The sequence below is a fragment of the Chiroxiphia lanceolata genome, chromosome 3 (genome assembly GCF_009829145.1).
Source record: "Chiroxiphia lanceolata isolate bChiLan1 chromosome 3, bChiLan1.pri, whole genome shotgun sequence".
NCBI classification, from domain to species: domain Eukaryota; kingdom Metazoa; phylum Chordata; class Aves; order Passeriformes; family Pipridae; genus Chiroxiphia; species Chiroxiphia lanceolata.
Window position 1 is genome coordinate 69,115,723 of NC_045639.1, and position 20,806 is coordinate 69,136,528.

Here is a 20,806-nt window from a genome sequence, read left to right on the forward strand (position 1 = left end):
TTACTAGCACGCATAAGTGCGGTCTATTAGTCCAGCTTAACAAATCTTGCAGGCTAGCAGTTTTTTTCAACGTTAATGAGTTCTTGGTACTTAGAATTTCTCTTTTACAACTGTCACAAACATGAAAAGTAATGTATTGTTAATATCAGGACAACGTGGGACAACTAGCAATATAGTAATTTGTTTGAATTTAAATTATCATTGGTTTAAATCCAGCCTTATAACAGCATGAAAAGTTCCCTGTGCAAAATATGTCTGAAGACTTGTGTCAGACACTTAAGTCTAGTGCGTAATAGTCAGCATGAATTAGCACGTCACTTACCTGCTTCCATGAGCATACCAGTTCCTCTTTTTGTGTTTAAAAATTGCTATGAACTATCTTAGCTATGAAAATTGCATTGCTGAATAAAATCATAACTAGAAAGGCTTTAGAGAATGCTAAATTCTTTAGGCTAGCTGTAGCAGGTGCTACAAAGATCCAATACTGATCCACAAGCAGCTCTTCTAACAGTATAAAAACAAGGAAAGATTAATTCAATACACTTACGTATTCCTGAGCTTTGCACTGTTATGACTACCAGATAGATACCATGATCCAAATTCTAGATTACTGAGCCTTGGGTGCAAATTGCCTGGGAATAGAACACATACACACAAAAAAGTCATCCAGTAAATGAACCCTCCAAGTGTGTTCCAGAGCAGAGCAGAGGGAAAACAAGAGAAAAGTGAAAGAAAATGGGAAGAAAACGATTCATGGTATTATTTGATAAGCATATGGGCCTCTTTCCCCTTAGAAAAGGGCAACTCACATTTTCATTTATTAGCATACAGTCTTATTTGCTAAAAGCTTTTGCCTTTGCTTCCCAGTTACATACTTTGCAAATATGAATGTACCACCTACTTCTAACCATTGGAAGTTTCAGCCTTAACATAATTAAACAGAATAGTAGACGAAACAAAGGGGGGGGAAAACCATGATCATTTACCAAATGTATCTGTGCCGCAGATAAGAATCTGATTTTCTTTACAGCTACATATATTCTGCATTGCTGTATTACCATTGCTATTATATCATAAGCAAAATGGAATAATGAGAAGATGAACTTACTCACAGTGATCAAACTCTGAAGTACAAGAGCTGTTATTAATATCACACCTGTTCCACAGGGCAGAATATTTTAATATAAAACAAATGATTCACTAGCTCTGTCAGCTTTATTCTTTGGAATTTTCCCCTCACCAGTGTGGCTATTTAAATTCCATTTGCAGTGACCTTTATTAAAAGAAAAAGTTTCTACATCCTGCTAACTCAAAATAATACCTACCGAGGATTACCCACTGGTACAGACTTTGAATCCCAGTCTCCTGGGTTTAAAGAGCTCTCTCATTTCTCTCCCTTTTCATCATGGTAAGAAGTTATTTTTCTAGGGTGAACAATGTCTATACATTAGATATGAATTATCTACTGAGAGATTCAAATACATTGAGTAAGATCAGTTATTAGTCAAATCTTAACCCTTTTCCACTCGAAACTACAAAGGAAGCTTTTGTTTGCATTTGCCTTTCCTGACCTAATTTTCTCACTGTGAGACCATTTATGTGCTCCCTTTTAACTTACAGCCCATAGACCATATCATGATAAGGTCTGTGAAGACTATTCACAGTAGTATCACCCCATTTTTTTCAAAATACAAAGTGCACAGGGACAAAACTGATCCCAGGCACAAATGATCTCCCAGTACCTAACTAGAGTGTGACCTTTCCCCTTTTACTCTTCCTTGTCCTCTGCACAGCTCCCTCCTAGCCTGAACCTACCTGGCTTCATCGGCTGTCTGGAACTGGCTACCCTAAACAATGATGTGATCAGCCTGTACAACTTCAAGCACGTCTATAACATCGACACCACCACATCGCCACCTTGTGCCAGGTAGGGGACACTCCAGTCCTCACTCTGCTACTCTGGTTTGTTTCAAGTAGCAGTCCTGATTTTATTTTACAAACGTGAAGGTGACACTGAGTTGTTCAGAAGGAACTTGGTCACTTTTAGCTCCTGATTGCATCAACAAGTTTAAGTTTTATATGTATATATGTATGTATATATATGTATGTATGTGTATGTATACATGTTGGACTCTATGATCCTTATGGGTCCCTTACTTTATAATTTTCTGTAGTCTCCACTAACTATCTCACAATCTTGATCATGCCTTCCAAAAGGGAACTGTCATGTTAGCCGAAGCATGTCCCATGTCGCTCCTACCTGACTGCTTGTCTAGGACAGGTTATTCAAATTATGTTGCTGCAAGTGATACAGCCACAGCCAGTCAGCTCTCGTGGGTCTGGTAACCTTGAGTGCAGTCCCACCCCAGGTAGCAAAGCCCATATTGAAGTTATCTTTCTGCCATACACTCTTAAATCCACAACAGAAATTCCTTAGATAAGCCTTTCACAAACTGGGAAATGCAGCTCCTAAAGTAGAAGTGAATGTCAACTGTAGCAGTCATTTAGCACAGACAAGGCAGGTATTTTCTTACACAACAGGTAGCAACAGTAGAACCTCTCTAGAGAAAGAACAGGAGAGAAATTTGCCTCATGCAGTGGGAAAAAATGTAGGAAGTGCTAGGATAGCACAAATGATGACTTTCCACACCATTCCCACAGGGAGCGCAAGCAGCTGCTCTCCACGACAAGCTGCTACTCCTGGGCTCCCAGCAGAGTCCATGCTCAGCTAAAGGCCTCGGAGAATTCAAATGGATTTCTATACAAACTGGGCAAACTCTTAATAGAAATATATGTGTATCCTTATAATGAGGAGATGCTGTGGCCTGTCACTTTACAAGGATGAGCAAAGAATTTCCTGTCCTCTACATACAGCACAGGATTAAAGCATGATGAAGGAGTTAGATACACCTCCGAAGCTACACACTATTTTTCAGAAAAAGAATTCATAGAAAAAAATTTGAAAGAAAGTCATCAGTCTCACCATTGCCAGGAAGACGCAGAAGTTCAGAACAATTATTTCAATAAAGTATGTAAAGGTCTTTAAGTTTCCCCAAATTAAAATGGGTGCATACCAACTGATCCTCCCCATCTCATTCTTTTATAGAGATAAGTTGGCTTTCACTCAGAGCCGGCTGTGAGCTATTTCTTTGATGGCTCTGGCTATGCCGTGGCAAGAAACATTGAGAGAAGGGGAAGATTCAGCCAGGTAACTCGATTTGACATAGAAGTTCGAACACCTACGGACAATGGATTGATCCTGCTGATGATTAATGGGGTGAGTACCAAATCCTGCTGGTACCCTTTATCCGTGAGCATCATAAGTTCCCCAATCCAAATTGCTTATGTCCTTACACTTAACTTCTGAAAAGAGGAAATATTTTGTATTCATCTGGTGCATGTATACGTTAGGAGGGAACTGGAACTTGCTCTGAAAAGGTCTCAGAAAGATGAGGCCCTGAGTTGAACTCTGCTTTCATCCAGAGACAGTCAGGACTTCAAACTGGTCATATCCTTGTGATGATACTTCGAGAGAGACTCCAGTTAAGCCCAGTAGTTGTACCTTTACTTAACTATGAATGCACAATCAAAGCGATATGAAATTTCTATGAAGTAACTCTCAAAAAGCAGACACTTTTTGGTAGCTGCCACTTTATAACTGTGCCTCAGGGTGTACTAGAGTTAAATATTTAAGTTACTGAAAATAGAAAGCACTCCAAATAAAAATGCTTGATCCAAATGTCAGCAGCTTTTCTGAACTTTGAGGGCGATGCAGTCTCTGTAAGAGTTTGAAGAAAGTAGACTCCACATGAAAATATCTTCTGAAGACATTGGATTTTTTGTCTTTGGACATCTCCACATCAAGGTCGCAAGTCCTGTGTGGATTACAACCTGGGAAAGCCACAGAAAACATTTTTCGTTTGCAGATGCAGTCTCCAGACAGAAACTTGTCTAGACACCTACATGTAACACTGCATTAAGCATTTAGAAGGGAAAAAAATCCACTCTCATTAGAACTCTCTAATGTTTGTCTTTAGAGTAACTTCCAGAGGAGGGTTGTGGGAAGCAATTTACTCTGCTGCAATTTACTCATGCTACCACTAACCTTCATTCTTAGGAGGCTTTGACTAAGCAGCTGCTGTTAAAAGCTTAACAGCCTCTATTGCAGGCCAGTTATTTTTCTTCCAAGCAAAAGCACCTAGAGGTTTTGGAGACCATATGCATTTTGTGTTTGACAGTGGAAGCTGCAGTCAAGTTGGATGTCAGCTGTGGGAGACCATGTCCTCTCACAAGCACTTTTAGAAAGTCTGTGTAAGCCAGTCCATTATTCAGTTCTGCAAAGACAGCTCATAAATATTCTGAATGTAATCCCTGTTCATTTTCAAGTTTAAGCTGTTCAGAACAAAAGCCACGCTGCAGTTTCATTTAAAAGTACTAGATTAAAACCTACTCTTACTTCTTTAAATAATGACTTCTGAAGGTGGACTCATCTAATGTCAAAGACAGCTGTTCTTGGCCTGCAGTAGAGTTTTGAGAATTATTGTTCCCATGTTTCCATTAGGCATGGAAACAACAGTATGAACACTAGGAGAGAAGACAAGCATTATTAAAAACATTACACAGATGCACTTATGCTGTAAACTGCCCTTTCTGTTTCTTTATGTTCAGTTTTGGGACAAGGCTAATTCCATGTACAGATCTTCATTTCAAGCACTCCTTAAAGACTTTCTAAAGTATAGTTCCTGCTTATAAATCTAGGTCATCCAGCCACAGAAGAGAAGCTAAAGCAAGAACTGACAGGAATTCCAAAAGCCAAATACACAGTAAATAGACTCTAGCTGTTGCTCAATCTTCAGTAAATATATCAGTGTTGATCAGGTCTTTGTAAAGACAAAAAAAACCTGAGTCATTACAGACATCGTGACAGAAGCTGCTAATGCAGATACAGCCATTCTAGCACAACATTGCTTTTACCAGTATAACATCGTTCATTTAGGGCATGTGGTATTTCTTCAATAGTAAATAGTTGTGTTACATTAGGAATACTTTGCTGGTAAAGATATTGACATTACTGTGCTACTAAATATTATTTCTATAGGGAAACAGTTCACCAAGTCTTCAAATAAGTATCATTTATAAAACAATTACGTGTGCATGTGCATATATACACATATATTATAAAGATAAAAATATAACTGTGTTATAGTTTTGCAAATAAAAATATATTTTCCCAGCATGCTTTTCACAATATCACTCTTATAACATTGTTTATTAATTATTTTTTTAGTTGCTGCCACATACTGCTTTTCTGACTGCTGTTTTGTTTTATACAGAGCATGTTCTTCAGCCTAGAGATGCACAATGGTTTCTTGTACCTTCTCTATGACTTTGGCTTCAGCAATGGTCCTGTGCTTCTCGAGGACTCCATGAAGAAGGCTCAGATTAATGATGCTAAATTTCATGAGGTAGAGATGTGGTTACTATCATAACCATTTGACCAGCTATCCCAGAAACTCCAAAGCAGCAATAATTGCTCCAACACCCATGATGAGGGGCCAGGTGGTGATATAGTAGAACAGGTTGAAGAGTAGATTGCATGCAAGTCCCACCACTACTGACCAGTGGAAAGGGAAGGCTCTCCCTTCCTCCTCACAGATTGAAGCTTTTAGACAGATTCTGTGTATTATTGACCAAGGACACTTCACATGGGAGAAAAAGTGTTATTAAGTCAAATTAAATTATATCAAAGACAGCTCTATATTTCAAATATACAACTCTCCTCAACTAAAATCATGTCATTATGGTAACTTGACCACCTGTGCTGGTTAAAGGTAAACCGGCAGGGGAAATGAACCCAACTCAAAAGAGAGATTATAATCAGAATAACAATTTAATGAAATAATACAATAAATACGATTATACAGACAAACAATTGGTTTTAAACCCACAAAACCCAAATGTATAACCCAGCACCCTGGGGCATGAAGAGAGTAGTGTTCGTTGGGCCCCTTGAGTCCAAAGTAAAAGGAGAGGGAAAAAGACCTGTTGGTGAGAGTGCTCTTGCAGTCTGGTCAATAGTGGTGATTGCAGTCCGGTCGAGAGTGGTGGTTGCAGTCTGGTTGAGAGTGGTGGTTCAGTCCTTCTCTGTTTCCCACGAGTGGTTAAAAAAGTCCTAAGACTCCAAGATTATATATATCCTCAGGTTCAGGCAGGAAGCCCAGTGCCTCCTCAGGGTGGGGAGTTCCACAATGGGTGTGAGGACAGGAGCATCCTCCTATCTCGCAGGCCTCTTAACACCCAGTTTATAGCCTGAGGAGTCAGGGTTGCTCTGGGCAGATGGTGTAAATGGTCTATTGACACAGTTTCTAGGAAATGGCATGGAAGGCTATAGAATACACAGTTTTGGGCTACACCCATACAGTGATGAACTGGTCTCAGCTGTTCTAACTAGGACACCACCTTAGTGCTATGCATTGTAGTACAAAAATATAGCATTTCCCATTTCATTTGAAAAGAGAGTTGATTTAGTAGCATCCTTTTATATATGCACAGTATTTTATGGACTTTGGCAGATGTAAAATATTTACTTGCATTTGGTTTCCAGGAATTTGGTTTAAGCCAGTGGTAACTGTGACTATGCAAATCTCCCTTAGTGAGTTGCTTCTCCTGCCATCTACTTGATGTAAACTCAACTTGATTCCTGACCCTCAACTATAGTTCTATTTATATTAAAGTACAGCACAATTATGCCTTTTATGCTTTCACAACAAAATAAGTTTTTAAGAAGTATGCCCTGACTTCTTGGATAAATCAAGAAGCATTCTGAGTTAATGGAGCTTATCTGTTTGCCACAGTGCAGAATTTGACAAGAGTACTTTCATGTGGATTTATTTGTAAGTGAAATATCCTGAGGATTCAGTCATCAGAGAAATTGTGATCAATCAAAATAAGCTTCCTAGTGTAATCTTTGCCAATATCTCCCAATGTACAAACAATTTCTTTGATAAATTGGAGGAACTTTTCAAACAAAAGATACAAAGATCCAATCAATTTTGCAAGGTCACCATGATGACTTACAAAAGATGACATTTTAAACATACGCTTTTCTTTTCAGATTTCTATTATCTATCACAATTCTAAGAAGATGATCTTGGTAGTAGACAGGAGACATATAAAAGTGTGGACAATGAAAGAACAGCAATGCCATTCACAGATATCTACATTGGAGGAGCACCTGCTGAGATCTTGCCTCCAGGTCGGTTTACGACTGGGATTCAATCATTATATTCAAGTGATCACCATATTTAGTTTTGTTGTATGACCTTTGCTGAAGGGCTAACAATAAAACATTTCCTTTGGCATCAACACCTTATGTAAAACAACCCCTCAGACATTCTTCTAAGTGTCCTCTCAGAGCTCTGAAGTACCAAGGATAAGACTTGATCCATCACAGTCAGTTAAATTCTACTGAAACTGGCCTAGTTTCAGTAAGGGTAACAGAAAAAGTCAGCTTCTTAAAATAAAAAGGCATTTTCAAAGAACACGTGATTATATAAAATTACTATTCCTCCTTACTCTGCAAAAAGTGATCTTTGTAAAATAGCAATGCACTAGCTGCAGGATCAAGACCCTCTAACAACTGCATTTTCAAATCTAAAGATGATCTTTTTCCTACTAAGCATTTCAGTTCTTATCCATCTCAGGTTCTCTCTAGATCCAAGTCAGCTGGCTCTGTGTAGGTGTGGGAAGAAAAGAAAAAGTCTCGTTTTCCCATTGCGCCATTTGACAGAAGCCAAGTTTAGTCTGTGTAGAGTTTATAACTCTAATTTCCTGCAGTAGGAATCTGCCGGACCCCAGGGTCTAGTTCTGAGAGCAGACTGGCTTTTGGAGAAGAGTATGCTCTTTTGATAGGCAATATTCATTCCTAGGATCAGACAGCAAGGCTTGCATTTTCTGAAGGGCTCCAGCTGCTGTTTCAAGTGTCACAACTACTAACAGGAATACCATTTCTCTTTAAAATATCCTCCATGTAAAAAAATATATATATATATATATAAATACCTTTTCTTGAAGCTTTGAAGATAGGGACAAATATAAGGTAAGGAAAATGATGCCTTTCAATCTCATGGAATTATTTGAACATGTGAACAAAGTGGCTGGCAAGGGAGAAACAGATATATAATTTATCTATCCTTTCAAATAGTTCTTTACAATGGTCTGTCATAAAGGGCTATTAAGAAAACTAGTGGAGTGGAGAGGGGAAAAGCTGCAGTGGATTAGCAAGCACCTGGGAAAGAGAAAGTAGGACATGGTACTAACTCTTCAATTTTCGCAATATAAAAAGTCTAGAGCACATGCTCAAAGGATCTCTCTTAGAGTTGGTATTAAATACATTATGATCTAGGAACAAAGTACAAAAGGATGGTGAAAATTACTTTGATTAATCAGCCTAAAGAACACTGAAAAAGCCCAGAAGGACCTAGAAATCTACGCAATTGAGCAGTTCAATGGCAGATAAGACTTGTTCACAAATGTAGGATAAAAGATGAATCACATGAATTATGCCTGCAGTTTTCCGAGCAGACTGTAGTTATTCTTGTACACACCTGGAAAGTAGTCTCAAAGCAGGAAAAATACATCTCAATTAAAAAGTTATATTAGAAAAAAAAAAGTAGACATTGTAAAAATATGATCGATTATAATGCTAAAAAATATATACAGAATTATTTAAGCATAGCTACAGCTTTGTCTCTGATATTATACTCAGTTTTCATTCTCATGGCAAGGTAGACAGCAAAACGTATGGTCCAAATGTGGTGATATCATTCCATTTTCATCAGGAGCATAAGTTAATATTCTACTGATTATGTACTACTATCTCTCTACTACTGCTATCCACTATTGATATTTATGCTTTCTTTTCCAGACAGACTTACATTTTACTGACTTTGCTGAGCAACAGCAGGGTGGAAGCTAGCTTAGCCTTAGAGGAGGAGTTTCATATTCTTTTAAAGCAGTGTCTTTTCATTCACTTCAAATGCACTTTTCTCTGTCAATTGCCTTTTTTCTCCAAATAAATGAATCTAGAAGTACCACTATACATTATTTTTTTTCCACCTCAGTCACGGCATAAAGCAGAAGCTAAGGGACGTGGGAGCATGGGGCACTGAGAACTGTTAAGAAATGAACTCAGAAGCCTTTCTTTAGGTGAAAGCCCATCTTCCATAGTTCCTGCTGCTAGAACATGTTGTTAGGTTAATGGCATTTAACAGGCAGATTTGTGGCATCAGCAGTCACATGGTCAGAGTAAAGATATACAGGTAGACTGATAACCCACATTTTGATCCAAATCTCGGTGAGAATGGCAGAAGCCTTCCCGTTGATTTCGTCTTCCTGCTGGTTTCACTGAGGAGCAGATTGAGCCCCTACAGCACTCCTCCTCTCACCTTATTTCAAACTTGTACAAGTACACCTGCACTACTTGACCTGATGGTTCATTTTTGCCAATGCAGTAAAATAAGCATTCTAAGAGCTTGATTCATCTGCCAGGTTTCCATGTCTACCTTACAACAAGATAACTCACAGATACCTAGTGCAGAAGCAGATGTCAGCAGTATCACAGCACGTGAAGTGTAAAGAATCCCACTGCTAAGGCCACATTGCTTAAAGAACAAAGACTGTTTTCCAGGTAGCCAGGTCAAAACTCTGGATTTCACATTCACTCCTTTGGTGTATTTGTTCCCTGGTTATCTCTTGGGTTGGTACCCAGTAGATCCCATCTAATTTCCTTGCCCTGTCAAAGACTATGATTTTACCCAAATACTTCTTCTTACACCTTGAGAATTGTGAGGACAAATTTAATTATATCACCCTATGCTGTAATGTTGTGATATCTCGTTAAGGTGTAGAGTTGAAAAACTGACAGTAATGAGTAGGAACAGTTGGGATACACTCAACTGCTGTGCTACCTCAAATCTGACATAAAAAGGATCCTGGAAACCATCACCTACTGCTCACATTTACAAGTATGTAAACCCACAAGTCAGCAAGTAGAATTTACTCTTACTTCCCTGACCTCTGTTGACACTTTTTTTAAGAAATAGAGATCCATTTGCTTCCAAAGGCAAGACTAGAGCTTGCTAGTAAAAGCAAAGACAGGAAACTAAATCAGAATTTTCTAAAATTTTAGAAAAAATGGAGATAAAAATCCATTGATTTTCACTTTAAAGGGGTAGAAATACATTTTAAAATACATCTATTTTCGTTTTAGTGTATTTCAGTTTATTTCAGCATCCATTTTATCTTTTTAAAGTTACTCTATATGTATGTCCTCTCTGAACTCTCATGTATTTCTCCCCATAAAATTATTAAAACTGGTGCATTTTGACTTTTCAAAACAGATAATGTGGCTAATTAGTTGTTTTACATAAAGATGCAAGAATTGGGCACTAGTGAAGCAAAGGATCAAAGTTTTTCCAAGCCCTTTAGAACATCTTGGCAACAAAAGTCTGTCCAGAAAGGCAAGGGCTATCTAACTGCAGCTTGTTTGGGCATTGTTTTCCAGCAGCATTATTTCACATCTGGCAGGAAGTACCGGCTTCAAAGGCTGCATGAAAGGTTTCCAGTTCCAAAAGAAGGATTTCAACTTGTTGGAAGAACCAGGAACACTGGGAATCAGCTATGGGTGCCCAGAGGATTCATTGGTAAGCATGACATCATTTGTGACATAATAACAAAATTTTCACAGTGGATATAGCTGTGAGCTTGAGTTTTACTCCAACGACGGAAGAACAGGGAAATGATCATTCACTCATTAACTGGCAGAGGAGGTGGGGGGGGAGGTGTCTGTTAAGTCTGCTGACATACTACCCAAATTTTCACCCTGAATTACAGTACAAGGGTGTTTCACTTGATATTTTTCTCGTATGTGAAATCGCAGTGTGAAAGCTAGGCCTGAAATAATTGTGTGCTGTATTTGAAAAGAAATATTGCAATGTAATTTGTTTTCTTAAAGATACAAGGAGAATTGTCCTCACCTGCTCCTAATACAGATGTATGAAATGGAAAAGACAGCAAAACATTCACCCTTCAAGATCAGCTCCTCCTCTGTGACACACACACACACTGCACAGCAATAGCACTGAAGAAATTGCCATTTTGCTTCTTATCCCTTCCATCATAATAATGCAAGGCTGATAAATCTAAACAGTGTTTGGCCTCTTCATCCTGCAGTCATGTCTGTTCAAAGCCATGCTACCACCTGTGAAGAATCTCACCACTTGCAGACTCCTACACAATCTCACCTCTGTCAACAAGGAAGCTGTAGGCAATTTGTCCTACCTTGGACCCAGTATTGCTCCTGAGACTCATAGGGGTATAGACCACCATGTCCAACACCTTCCACCCACCCCAACACTTGGTGCAGCACACAAACTAATACATCACGTGTTGGAATTGTGACTCAGTGCCACACAGCTCAGACAGGGGCATAAGTCCCATCTGCTTCCACTCTCATGCTCACTAACATCAGCAGACTTAGGACAAGGCCAAGATCCCAGGAGACTGAGAATAAATTGCTACACTTTCTTCAGATTTCCCAGCATGTGATGGAAAGCCTATATAAATTAGGTTTAGACATGGAGGCAAATGTAAGACTTTCTAGAACTGAACTTGTCATACCTTAAAAAAAAAAACCAACCAAGAAGAAGAGAAATAACCTCATCCGTTTTATTATTGAAATGTTTTCTGAGATTTATTTGTAATCTTGTTTTATTTAATACACAGATGTCCCGCAATGCATACTTCAATGGAGAGAGCTTCATTGCATCAAGCCAAAAAGCGTCCCTTTATTACTGAATTTGAAGGAGGGTTTAATTCCGGACATTGCAGCCCAGCGGGCTGTTGTTTACTATTCTGAGGGAGTGAGTATATTTTCTTTACAGTTAGTTTTATTTTATCCTTGCATTTTTTCCAGGAGAATACTAGGGGAATATAGAATTTTTCACTTCATGCTTTCATAATAGAGGAAAGCAGTCTGCAATACAGAAGTATCCACTGGTGACTTCATTTTCACAGTTTGCGTTTGATCTACAGATGAAAACTAGCAATTCTTAGACATTATCTTGATGTTGCAAAGAGAACTGGATCATATCTAGAATCACCATTTGTGCTCAATTTGCGCAGTGTATCTTGCTGTGCTCAGCAGCACTGCAATCCCTATTTGGACCCTGTAGGTGCTACCAATGTACAAATAATACTACGGCAAAAATAAGGCAAAGGACCTGACATTTGCCTTCCAGAGACAACCACCTAGAAGTAAAGTTTGTTTGAATTAGTGGCATAGTATTTTGAGCATTGCTGACTCGACAGAAATCAGTCAGAAGCTTGCCTATATTCCCAGCTGGTAATCAGACCTCCATGTGTGACAGGGAAAAGCTGCACTTGAGAATAGCTCCTTGCAGCTATGGGAAGCCAGGCTGCTCTAAATACCCCTCAGAAAGTGTGACACAGGCAGAAATACGGACACAAAATGGTGTGTGAGACAAAGCAATCCCAGATCCTGCAGGCTCAGACTGGCATCTGCAGCAAGCATGAGCTCAGATGACAGAACATTTGCAACCACCCCCAAATGTCTGTTCTGCTATCCTTGCAGAATATCATCAGCAGTGCAGCAGGGAAGGCTGTGTGACACCGATAACACTTCACATTTTGCAGCCTGGAGTATACCTTAAATTGAAATCAGTAACCGTGTCAGTTATCTCCATATCGTTTGCATAAATGAGGACTTACACACACCACTTCAGGTTTTAACTCAAAAGCTCTAATCCTATGAGGTGCCAAGTGCCCTACTTAATAAACAGAAGTTCAGCTATTTAGCACTTAGAATGAGACAGTATGGTTCCTACCAGTGCACAGTGACAGTGCTTGCTCTAATGGAACAGAGAGTATTCCTGCTAGTGGCACAATGATCTTATATGCCTGACCCAGATAGCAGATCTTATCTCTGAGATAATTTTGAGTGATTGAAAAGGTCTGATCAGGAGGAATTAAGCAAAGAAAAAAATGTCTTGATCTTATGACAGCAGGAATCTCACAGTAACAGCTGCTCAATACAGTACTGGGTTACCAGAAATGTAAACATCATACATTCGTGCCAGATGGAAGGAGCTCATGTAACCGATACATGAGACATAATGAGCAGCAAAAATTCCCAGAATTCAGCAAGAATTTAAATTCTAATGATATCATCTCTTGTTTTGCTTCTCAGAGTGTAACTTCTTGCAAATTAAGCAAAAATGGGGAAAACAGCAGGAAGGAAAATAAATGCAACAGGAAAATGCAGAGAATTGATAAGTTTTCAGTGTTATACTTGCTTATGAAGATGTTTTTGTCTGTATTTCAGTCAGATGTATTATCCATATCTATGGACAGAGGTGCTGTTGTTTTAAATGCAAGTGGAACCAAAATTCAGTCATCAGACCGAAATTACAATGATGGAAAAACCCACTTCATCATTACTTCTATCACCCCAGAAAGGTAAAGCTGTCCAGCATCTTTTAGTCCCTACCTTTAGAAAATAAATATTTCTTGTAAAGCATATTATCATTTAATACTCACTTTCAAAGTGACACGTAAGTGGTGCTTTTTTTAAGTCATATTTTTAACTGACCAATTCAGTGACTGAAAACTGGCCAGCTTGGCCAGTTCCAAGATGATTGGAATTTTAGTAAAACCAAAAAAATAGTTTTTCTCAAAGTTTAGTCCTTTTTTTTGTCCTCAGGTAACAAAGCAGTTTCATATAATTCAAGACAAGCATGAGATTCATTTTTCAGCAGGATTGGTTCTTCTAATTTGTTAAAGCAATTCCCAATTGACTCTGAAGTAATTGAGGCATCTTCACATAAAGCATTCATTTGGGATATATACAGTGGAACATGTTCAAAATATTTTTAGCACTGACACCACAAATGTAAGACTAAATACAGCACTAGAGAATAAATCTCTCTCTGTGCTTCTTAAAAAGCTTGAAAGCATTGGTTTATTAGCATGTTTTACTGTTGTTTTCTATTTTTAAAATTTCTTAGAAGGTCAAATAATCAAAACAACTTCTTCAAGAATCTTGTCTATGCAGATGCAAGAAGTTCATTCTTACTTTTCTAATAGAAGTGGAGGTTTGTATCTATGACTTCTGACATCCAAGAATCATATTTTGAAAAGCTGATGGTGTGAAAAGGTGCCTTGAAATAGCCTTGGGGGATTGTCATGTTTCCCTGAGTGTGCTGAATTTCGACCTTGTCAAACAAAATCTATGTCTGATGCTTAGTTATTCTCAGTTTCTTATTGAAACAATAGAATCCTTCCTGGCTTGTGTTGCAAAATCAGATCAGGCAAAAAGCATTGTATAAGCTCAAAATTCAACGTTCTGTGATGAAAGATAAGGAAAAAGGGATAGAGGCATAAACAAGAAGGATTAGCGTGTGCTTAGATCTTATCTTACCCAAATGGTGGCTCCATCCATTTATCAGCAATCGTTTAGTTTATCTTTCTTCACTGAGTGAACTGTATATTTTTGGACTTCACAATTAATCGCAGGATAATATTAAATCCATGGGTCTCTGTGCACAACTTTGTCAGTGGTTTATTGAACTGTTACTTGTTGCACAGCTGAAAGCAAGAAGGTCTTCTCATATGACTTTGAGCACTACCATTCAGAGATGTATACACTGAGTGGAGCATTTTGGGTGTGTGTAATATGTTGTCTAACCACTGGCATTGACATTTCCAAAACCAGCCTGCCAAATGTATGCTTTGCCCTTGCAGGTATGAGCTGACTGTTGATGACAAGAAACAAAGCAAGAAGAATCCAGCAAAGGACAGAGCAGGGAAAAGCCCAGACAGCATCAAGAAGTTTTATTTTGGTGGCTCTCCCCTCAGAACGCAGCAAGCCAACTTCACTGGCTGCATAAGCAATGCTTACTTCACTAGGTGCGCAAATTCCTCCCGAACACAGGCAGTCATTGCCTAAGAGCTTGAATAGTAGGTCAAGAGAAGTGATTATTGTCACAATAAAAATTCCTGTCTCATTTTGTGAGGCTAGACAATATGTGTGAATAAGTTTCTTACCTTATTTGCCATGGAATCTGCTGGCACAGACCTGCTAGATTAAGATATTGTTAAGGTGGGAATAACTTGATGAAATCAGCTTTCAGTACTGTACCTGCTAATGCTGCTGGTGCAATGTATAATTTGCATAGCTGTAATTTACATTTATGTTATGCAGCTTTCACCTCTGCCTTTGAAACAAAATTATATTAAAGCATCTCACAGGAGCTGGGGAAGTTAGGAGTTCGGTCATGTGAAAATGGTCAGAATATGTTGATCTTAACTGCTTTATGAAATGTTCTTATATAGAAGATTTTAAAGTTAATTTGATGATGCAGACTGATACTTTGTTTATGCTAGCATAACAACAGTCAGAGGTAGTATAGGCTGTCCACATTACCCAAAGACTGAGTGGTCAATCTGTATTTTTATCCATGATCCAAGAATGAAAAATACCCATTCAAACATCATTTAAACTACAAATGTACAATTCTGTGACTTTTATGAAGACAATTCCAACACTTGGGGAAAAAAAAAAAAAGGTGTTTTTGTCACCTCCTCTTTGAAACAGGTTGGATGAAGAGGTTGAAGTAGAAGATTTCCAGAAGTACTCCGAGAAAGTTCAGACATCTTTGTATGGATGCCCTGTTGAATCTCCTCCAGTAGCTCTTCTCCATAAGAAGGGAAAAAACTCATCAAAAGCCAAAGGAAACCGTAATAAAAAGGTTTGCTGCAAATTGCCCCAGTACTACCCTAGAGTTTTCCAAAATGTCATGACTGGAAATTCTCTAAATCATGGATCCAAAATGCATAAAGACAATTCCAGATACATAAAGGGAAGTATCCTGCTCCTTTACATATTCCCATCACTGCAAATGACTGCCCTGACACAATCTATCTGGCCTACGCTTGCATCATTCTCTCTTGCTAGAACTTCTTTAAAAAAGTACTGCAGAAAAAAGCCTTCTTGATTTCTTCTATATTCTAAAAGCAATAAACCCGCTTCTGTTCTCAGCTCCTTCTGTGTGGCTTTTTCTACTGGCTATGATTAGCACACATTATTATAAACGCGAAACAAATATTTCCTTCGGCATGCGGAATTTTTAGTTCAAGCATGTCCTCTTATGCCTATAGTACAGCTCATACCATCAAAAGCAGAGAGGAAAAGATTTAATTAGGAAAACTGCAAAAGAACTGAATTGTAATTATGTTAGCTACATATGTATTTTGTTTATCCCTTCTTCTGTCCTAAACCAGCATCTGTATTAGATCTGTTCAAGGAAAATTTTACTTGGAAACAGTCCTGGTATTTATGTAAGGAAACAATATATTACTAGCTTAGATATAAATGATACTGTTGTTTTATTATGTCAATTTTAGTTTAAAATTATGGTTAATAGTTCTTTTTCTATGAAGGTGGAAAGAGAGAAAGACAAGATTTCACAGCCTTCAACTGGCCTCAAAAAACTCTATCAAGTGAATATGCAAAGGGACCCTCAGTGCCACTTGCCCATGAATCCCAAAGCAACCGAACATGCATATCAGTTTGGAGGAACAGCAAACAGCCGGCAAGAATTTGATCACATACCAAAGGATTTCAGTCAAAGGTAAAGTGACTTTAGAAATAAAAATTAAATATACTGAGCAGAAGAAAGATGTATTTCAAATTTGTTAAAAAGGGACACATTTCTGCTGTTACCCTGGCTTTTTCCTTTATATCTTAGGCCAAATTTTGCATAGAGGATGTTGTTAGGTTATATTAAAACGTGTTTCAGTTGAGTAAGAGCAATATATAGAATGTTTCCAGTTACATCCCTCTTTTGGAATCTTCATCTGCATTGTATATTAACAAAATGTGTCTCCTTGCCTATTTATATTAAGTTTTTGAGGATGTTAGTTCTGTATAAGCAATGCACAATCAGTGTCTTTTCCAAGAAGTAATGACAGTGGAGCAGAGGTGGAAAAGAACATGAAAGCTCACCAAAAAATGAAGCAGTTACATGCTGAGTGGACCTTGTCAGTAGTTTAATGGTTAGGAATCTACACAGTGCAGTATGACATAAAGCTATGCCCAATTCAATGGAAATTCAAGTAATAATGAGTCCAGATACTGTTGACATTTCATTTTCATACTCCCACAGACTATGTCATGCAGTATGTTAAGATCAACGAGGATTTTGGTTTAATAGTTTCCATTAAAGACTATAAATTCAACAACACAGCACTTCCTGGAAGCATACCAGACCGCTAACTCAGAAGAGTGCTATTTCCTAATTTAAGTAAAAAAACCACACTATGCTTATTTTAATTCAATAGTGTTTTACTTGGGGCAGTCCTGATAGTGCCCATATGAAGGAAACCCCAAACTCTAATATCTTCATCCCATCTTCATCCCTACGACACATATCTTCCAACCATTATTAAATCTTCATCTTTGTAACGTGCATTTTAAAAAAAGCACATGACTTGTGTGGTTTTAAATCAACTGATATTGGCACGGGCCTAAGTGTGTCTGGAATGTACACACACATGCAAGTGGCAGTGTAGAGATTCTTGAGGTAATATGAAGAATGGAAGCTAGGTTAGTTAACTGAGAAGAAGGAGTCGGTTTTGGCACTGTCTACACCAATACAACTTTGACATGTTTTAGACCCAAAGTAATAACAGCAATCACTCAAGAAATTTTCACTGTTGACATTGTCAAACCAACAATGTATAACTTTTCATGTTGCCATGGATTTCACAAGGAACTTCAAGGAAGGGGAAGCTTAGCACCAAGTCTGGAATAGCATTAAAGATTTGTGAACTATCAAGCCTCTATGCCACCACAGTTAAAAATTCCCCCAACACTGTTGTTCAACAGGAATGGAAATGCAGTGTATATAGTGTCAGTTTTTTGTGGTCTGTATTGAATTTATTCACTCCAGAGATTTAAATTTTTTAAAATAAGTTCTTTGCGAGGCAGTTTCTTCTTCAACTTTGAATTCTACTCCAACAACCAGCACCGAATGTTTCTCAGAAACACTAGTTCCATAAAGGAGATGTATATTGTTCTGGATGAAAGCAAAATCTGAGTCTTCCTCTGCTTGATGTTTGTTTTAAGTCAAGTATATCTACTTTATTTTTAATATTGGGGTTTTTTTGTGCCAGAGCTCAGTTCTCTATCAGTCTGAAAACTCACTCATCTCATGGAATGATTCTCTATGTTTCGGATCAAAAAGAGACCAACTTCATGACCCTTTTCGTTGCTCATGGCCGACTCATTTTTATGTTTAATGCTGGTCATCAGAAGATAAGGATTAAGAGCCAAGAGAAATACAATGATGGTCTGTGGCATGATGTAAGTAAAAGAAATCAATCATTATGATGGCACATCCTATCAAGGCTGCAGTAAAGACACTGCTAATGTGATAGCTCAGGGAGTTTGCATTCATGTATTCATAAACACACCTGTATGTTGAGAAACTTCCACCAATATTTTTAAATCTTCCATGTTGCATTTTATCAAGTCATTAATTAAGGGCAGGAAAGTGAGTCAGTTATAAAAATCCAGCAAATCCCAACACTAACAGCTGAATAGAAGTGATAGAAACAAGCAGAACAGTAAGGCAACTAAGAGTTAAGTGAGGTAGGAAAGAAATAACTATGATAATTTTGTTCAGCAAATGTCTTTGAAATGCCTACAAGCACAGCTGTCTTGGGCTCCCTCTGTAGTCTACAAAAATAAAAAGACAATTTTAGGAGTCAGGGTGAATTTCCCTCTGTAGGTATCTCTCTTCACAGAGGAAGTCTACAGTTACTAAGCTACTGACTTGGGCATTTAAGTGTTTAAAGCAGGTTGGATGAATCCAGACCATAAAGCTAGTAAAGACTGTGAAAATGCCAACAGTGATAGGTAGCAACAAATCATGTATGCGGATATAGGATGGTTAGATCTCAGTAGACCTTGTCACACCTTGATTACCTCTGCCTTGTACATCAAAACGTAAGAAAGTCAGCAGTTTTAGTATCTAGCTTTCACATGAATGTGAAAAAAGAGGTTGCCCAGCAAAGAATACTGGTGGTTAACAAAATGGACTGGTAGAGTATTACTCACAAGCTTTTCTTCTCAAACATCTTATCTTCTCCCACTGCACAGGAGCGATCCCTTAACAAAGGAAAGTAATCTTCCACACTTTTTTTCTTCCCTTCCTAGGTGATATTTACTAGAAGCAAAAATATTGGTCACTTGATAATTGATGGTCTCCGAGTACTGGAAGAATCTTTTGGCGGTAATACTAATGCTTGGCAAGTCACTGCACCACTCTATATCGGAGGTGTAGCTCCAGGAAAAGCCGTAAAAAATATCCAGGTAAAGCAGACACCTGTTAAATCAGCCCATACCTCTATGTACAGCTAATACAAAAGCTGACTGTAGGGATGGGTTCAGCCAAAAGCATATTAAGATCTGAATCCTCGGCACACTGTGGAGCAAACACCACAGTTCAAGTCTATAGCAAAGCTCTCACATGACTGGGCTGGTGGTAGCTCATCTAGGCTTCCACAGACTTGCAGCAGCAGCAACTGGAAAGCCAGTGGTTCATAAGGAACAGAAAAATCTTAGTAACATCCAAGCTGAGATGACACAGATAAAGTTACACAAGATCAATTTCACCCTGAAGTCTGACATGTGGAATGGGTTTCAAAGAGATTTGAATTTTCTTTTAGTATCTCTGTTTTAAAACAGTACCTAGAAGTCAGGATTCTGTTCTACAGTTTGGTACTGAAGTATATAGAAAGGATTGTTAAAGCAAAAATGAACATAACAAAGTCTCATTCAAGGTAATCTTTAGAATTTTAATTAAGAACAGTTTCCAGAGAAGGGAAGCAGGAAAAGTGCTTTTTGTAGCCTCTCATGTCTCTCTTGCCTTCAAGGTAATTCCAGCTTGTGTTGTTTCTCAAAGAGTCCTTACTGAACTGTGAGAAACAAAACACAACTAGAGCAAGGCAGTGTTATACATACCTCACAGCATCAAGGCGAGATAAGGGTCTGCTTTTTCAGAGTTTATCTATCTTGTTAGGAATGTTAAAGCAAAAATGAACATAAAGTTTACTTCAAGTTAATCTTCAGTGTTATGAGCCTAACAAGGGAAATTATTATAAGATGGTAAAAATTATTGTAGAATAATGTGGCTAAGACAAGTACACCAGTAAATGGTCACTCCTTACGTTTTTTAATTAATAAAACAACACGTAATTAAATGAGCCAAACAATCACAGCCTTACAGCCTTAGCTTATAAACAAGCAAAAATAAGGACAGGAGAATTTATTTCCTTCCACAAGCAGTTTATCTACTAATCATGCTTTTTTTACCCCTCAGATTAATTCTGTCTACAGTTTCAGTGGCTGTCTCAGCAACTTACAGCTCAATGGAAGATCAATTACTTCAGCTTCGCAGACATTTAGTGTAACGCCTTGCTTTGAAGGCCCATCAGAAGCAGGAACATACTTTTCATCAGAAGGAGGATATGTCGTCCTTGGTAATACACTTCTAAACAAATGTATCCTATAATGAGATTGTGCTTCAGAATGGCATATTTCACTAAAGGATATAGTAATTTTTGAGGCTGTGAGCTGTAAGGATACAGATCATTATTGTGGTAAGCAGCTGATGGTGACTGGTCCCAATGTCACCGTGAAACTTAACATAAACACATCTGTGTG

At 38.2% G+C, this 20,806-nt stretch overlaps 1 protein-coding gene across 1 annotated transcript in view; it reads left to right on the top strand.

The window, feature by feature from the left end:
• Nucleotides 1-20,806, top strand: part of LAMA4 (laminin subunit alpha 4) — a 106,830-nt gene that overhangs the window by 77,217 nt on the left and 8,807 nt on the right. Inside the window, 17 exon segments of the mRNA XM_032682154.1 lie at nucleotides 1,794-1,927; nucleotides 3,107-3,132; nucleotides 3,135-3,277; nucleotides 5,334-5,465; nucleotides 7,115-7,169; nucleotides 7,172-7,247; nucleotides 7,391-7,402; nucleotides 10,568-10,703; nucleotides 11,785-11,902; nucleotides 11,905-11,921; nucleotides 13,403-13,536; nucleotides 14,821-14,985; nucleotides 15,674-15,827; nucleotides 16,519-16,709; nucleotides 18,253-18,442; nucleotides 19,298-19,453; nucleotides 20,463-20,622. Coding sequence (XP_032538045.1) covers nucleotides 1,794-1,927; nucleotides 3,107-3,132; nucleotides 3,135-3,277; nucleotides 5,334-5,465; nucleotides 7,115-7,169; nucleotides 7,172-7,247; nucleotides 7,391-7,402; nucleotides 10,568-10,703; nucleotides 11,785-11,902; nucleotides 11,905-11,921; nucleotides 13,403-13,536; nucleotides 14,821-14,985; nucleotides 15,674-15,827; nucleotides 16,519-16,709; nucleotides 18,253-18,442; nucleotides 19,298-19,453; nucleotides 20,463-20,622 — 1,999 coding nt within the window.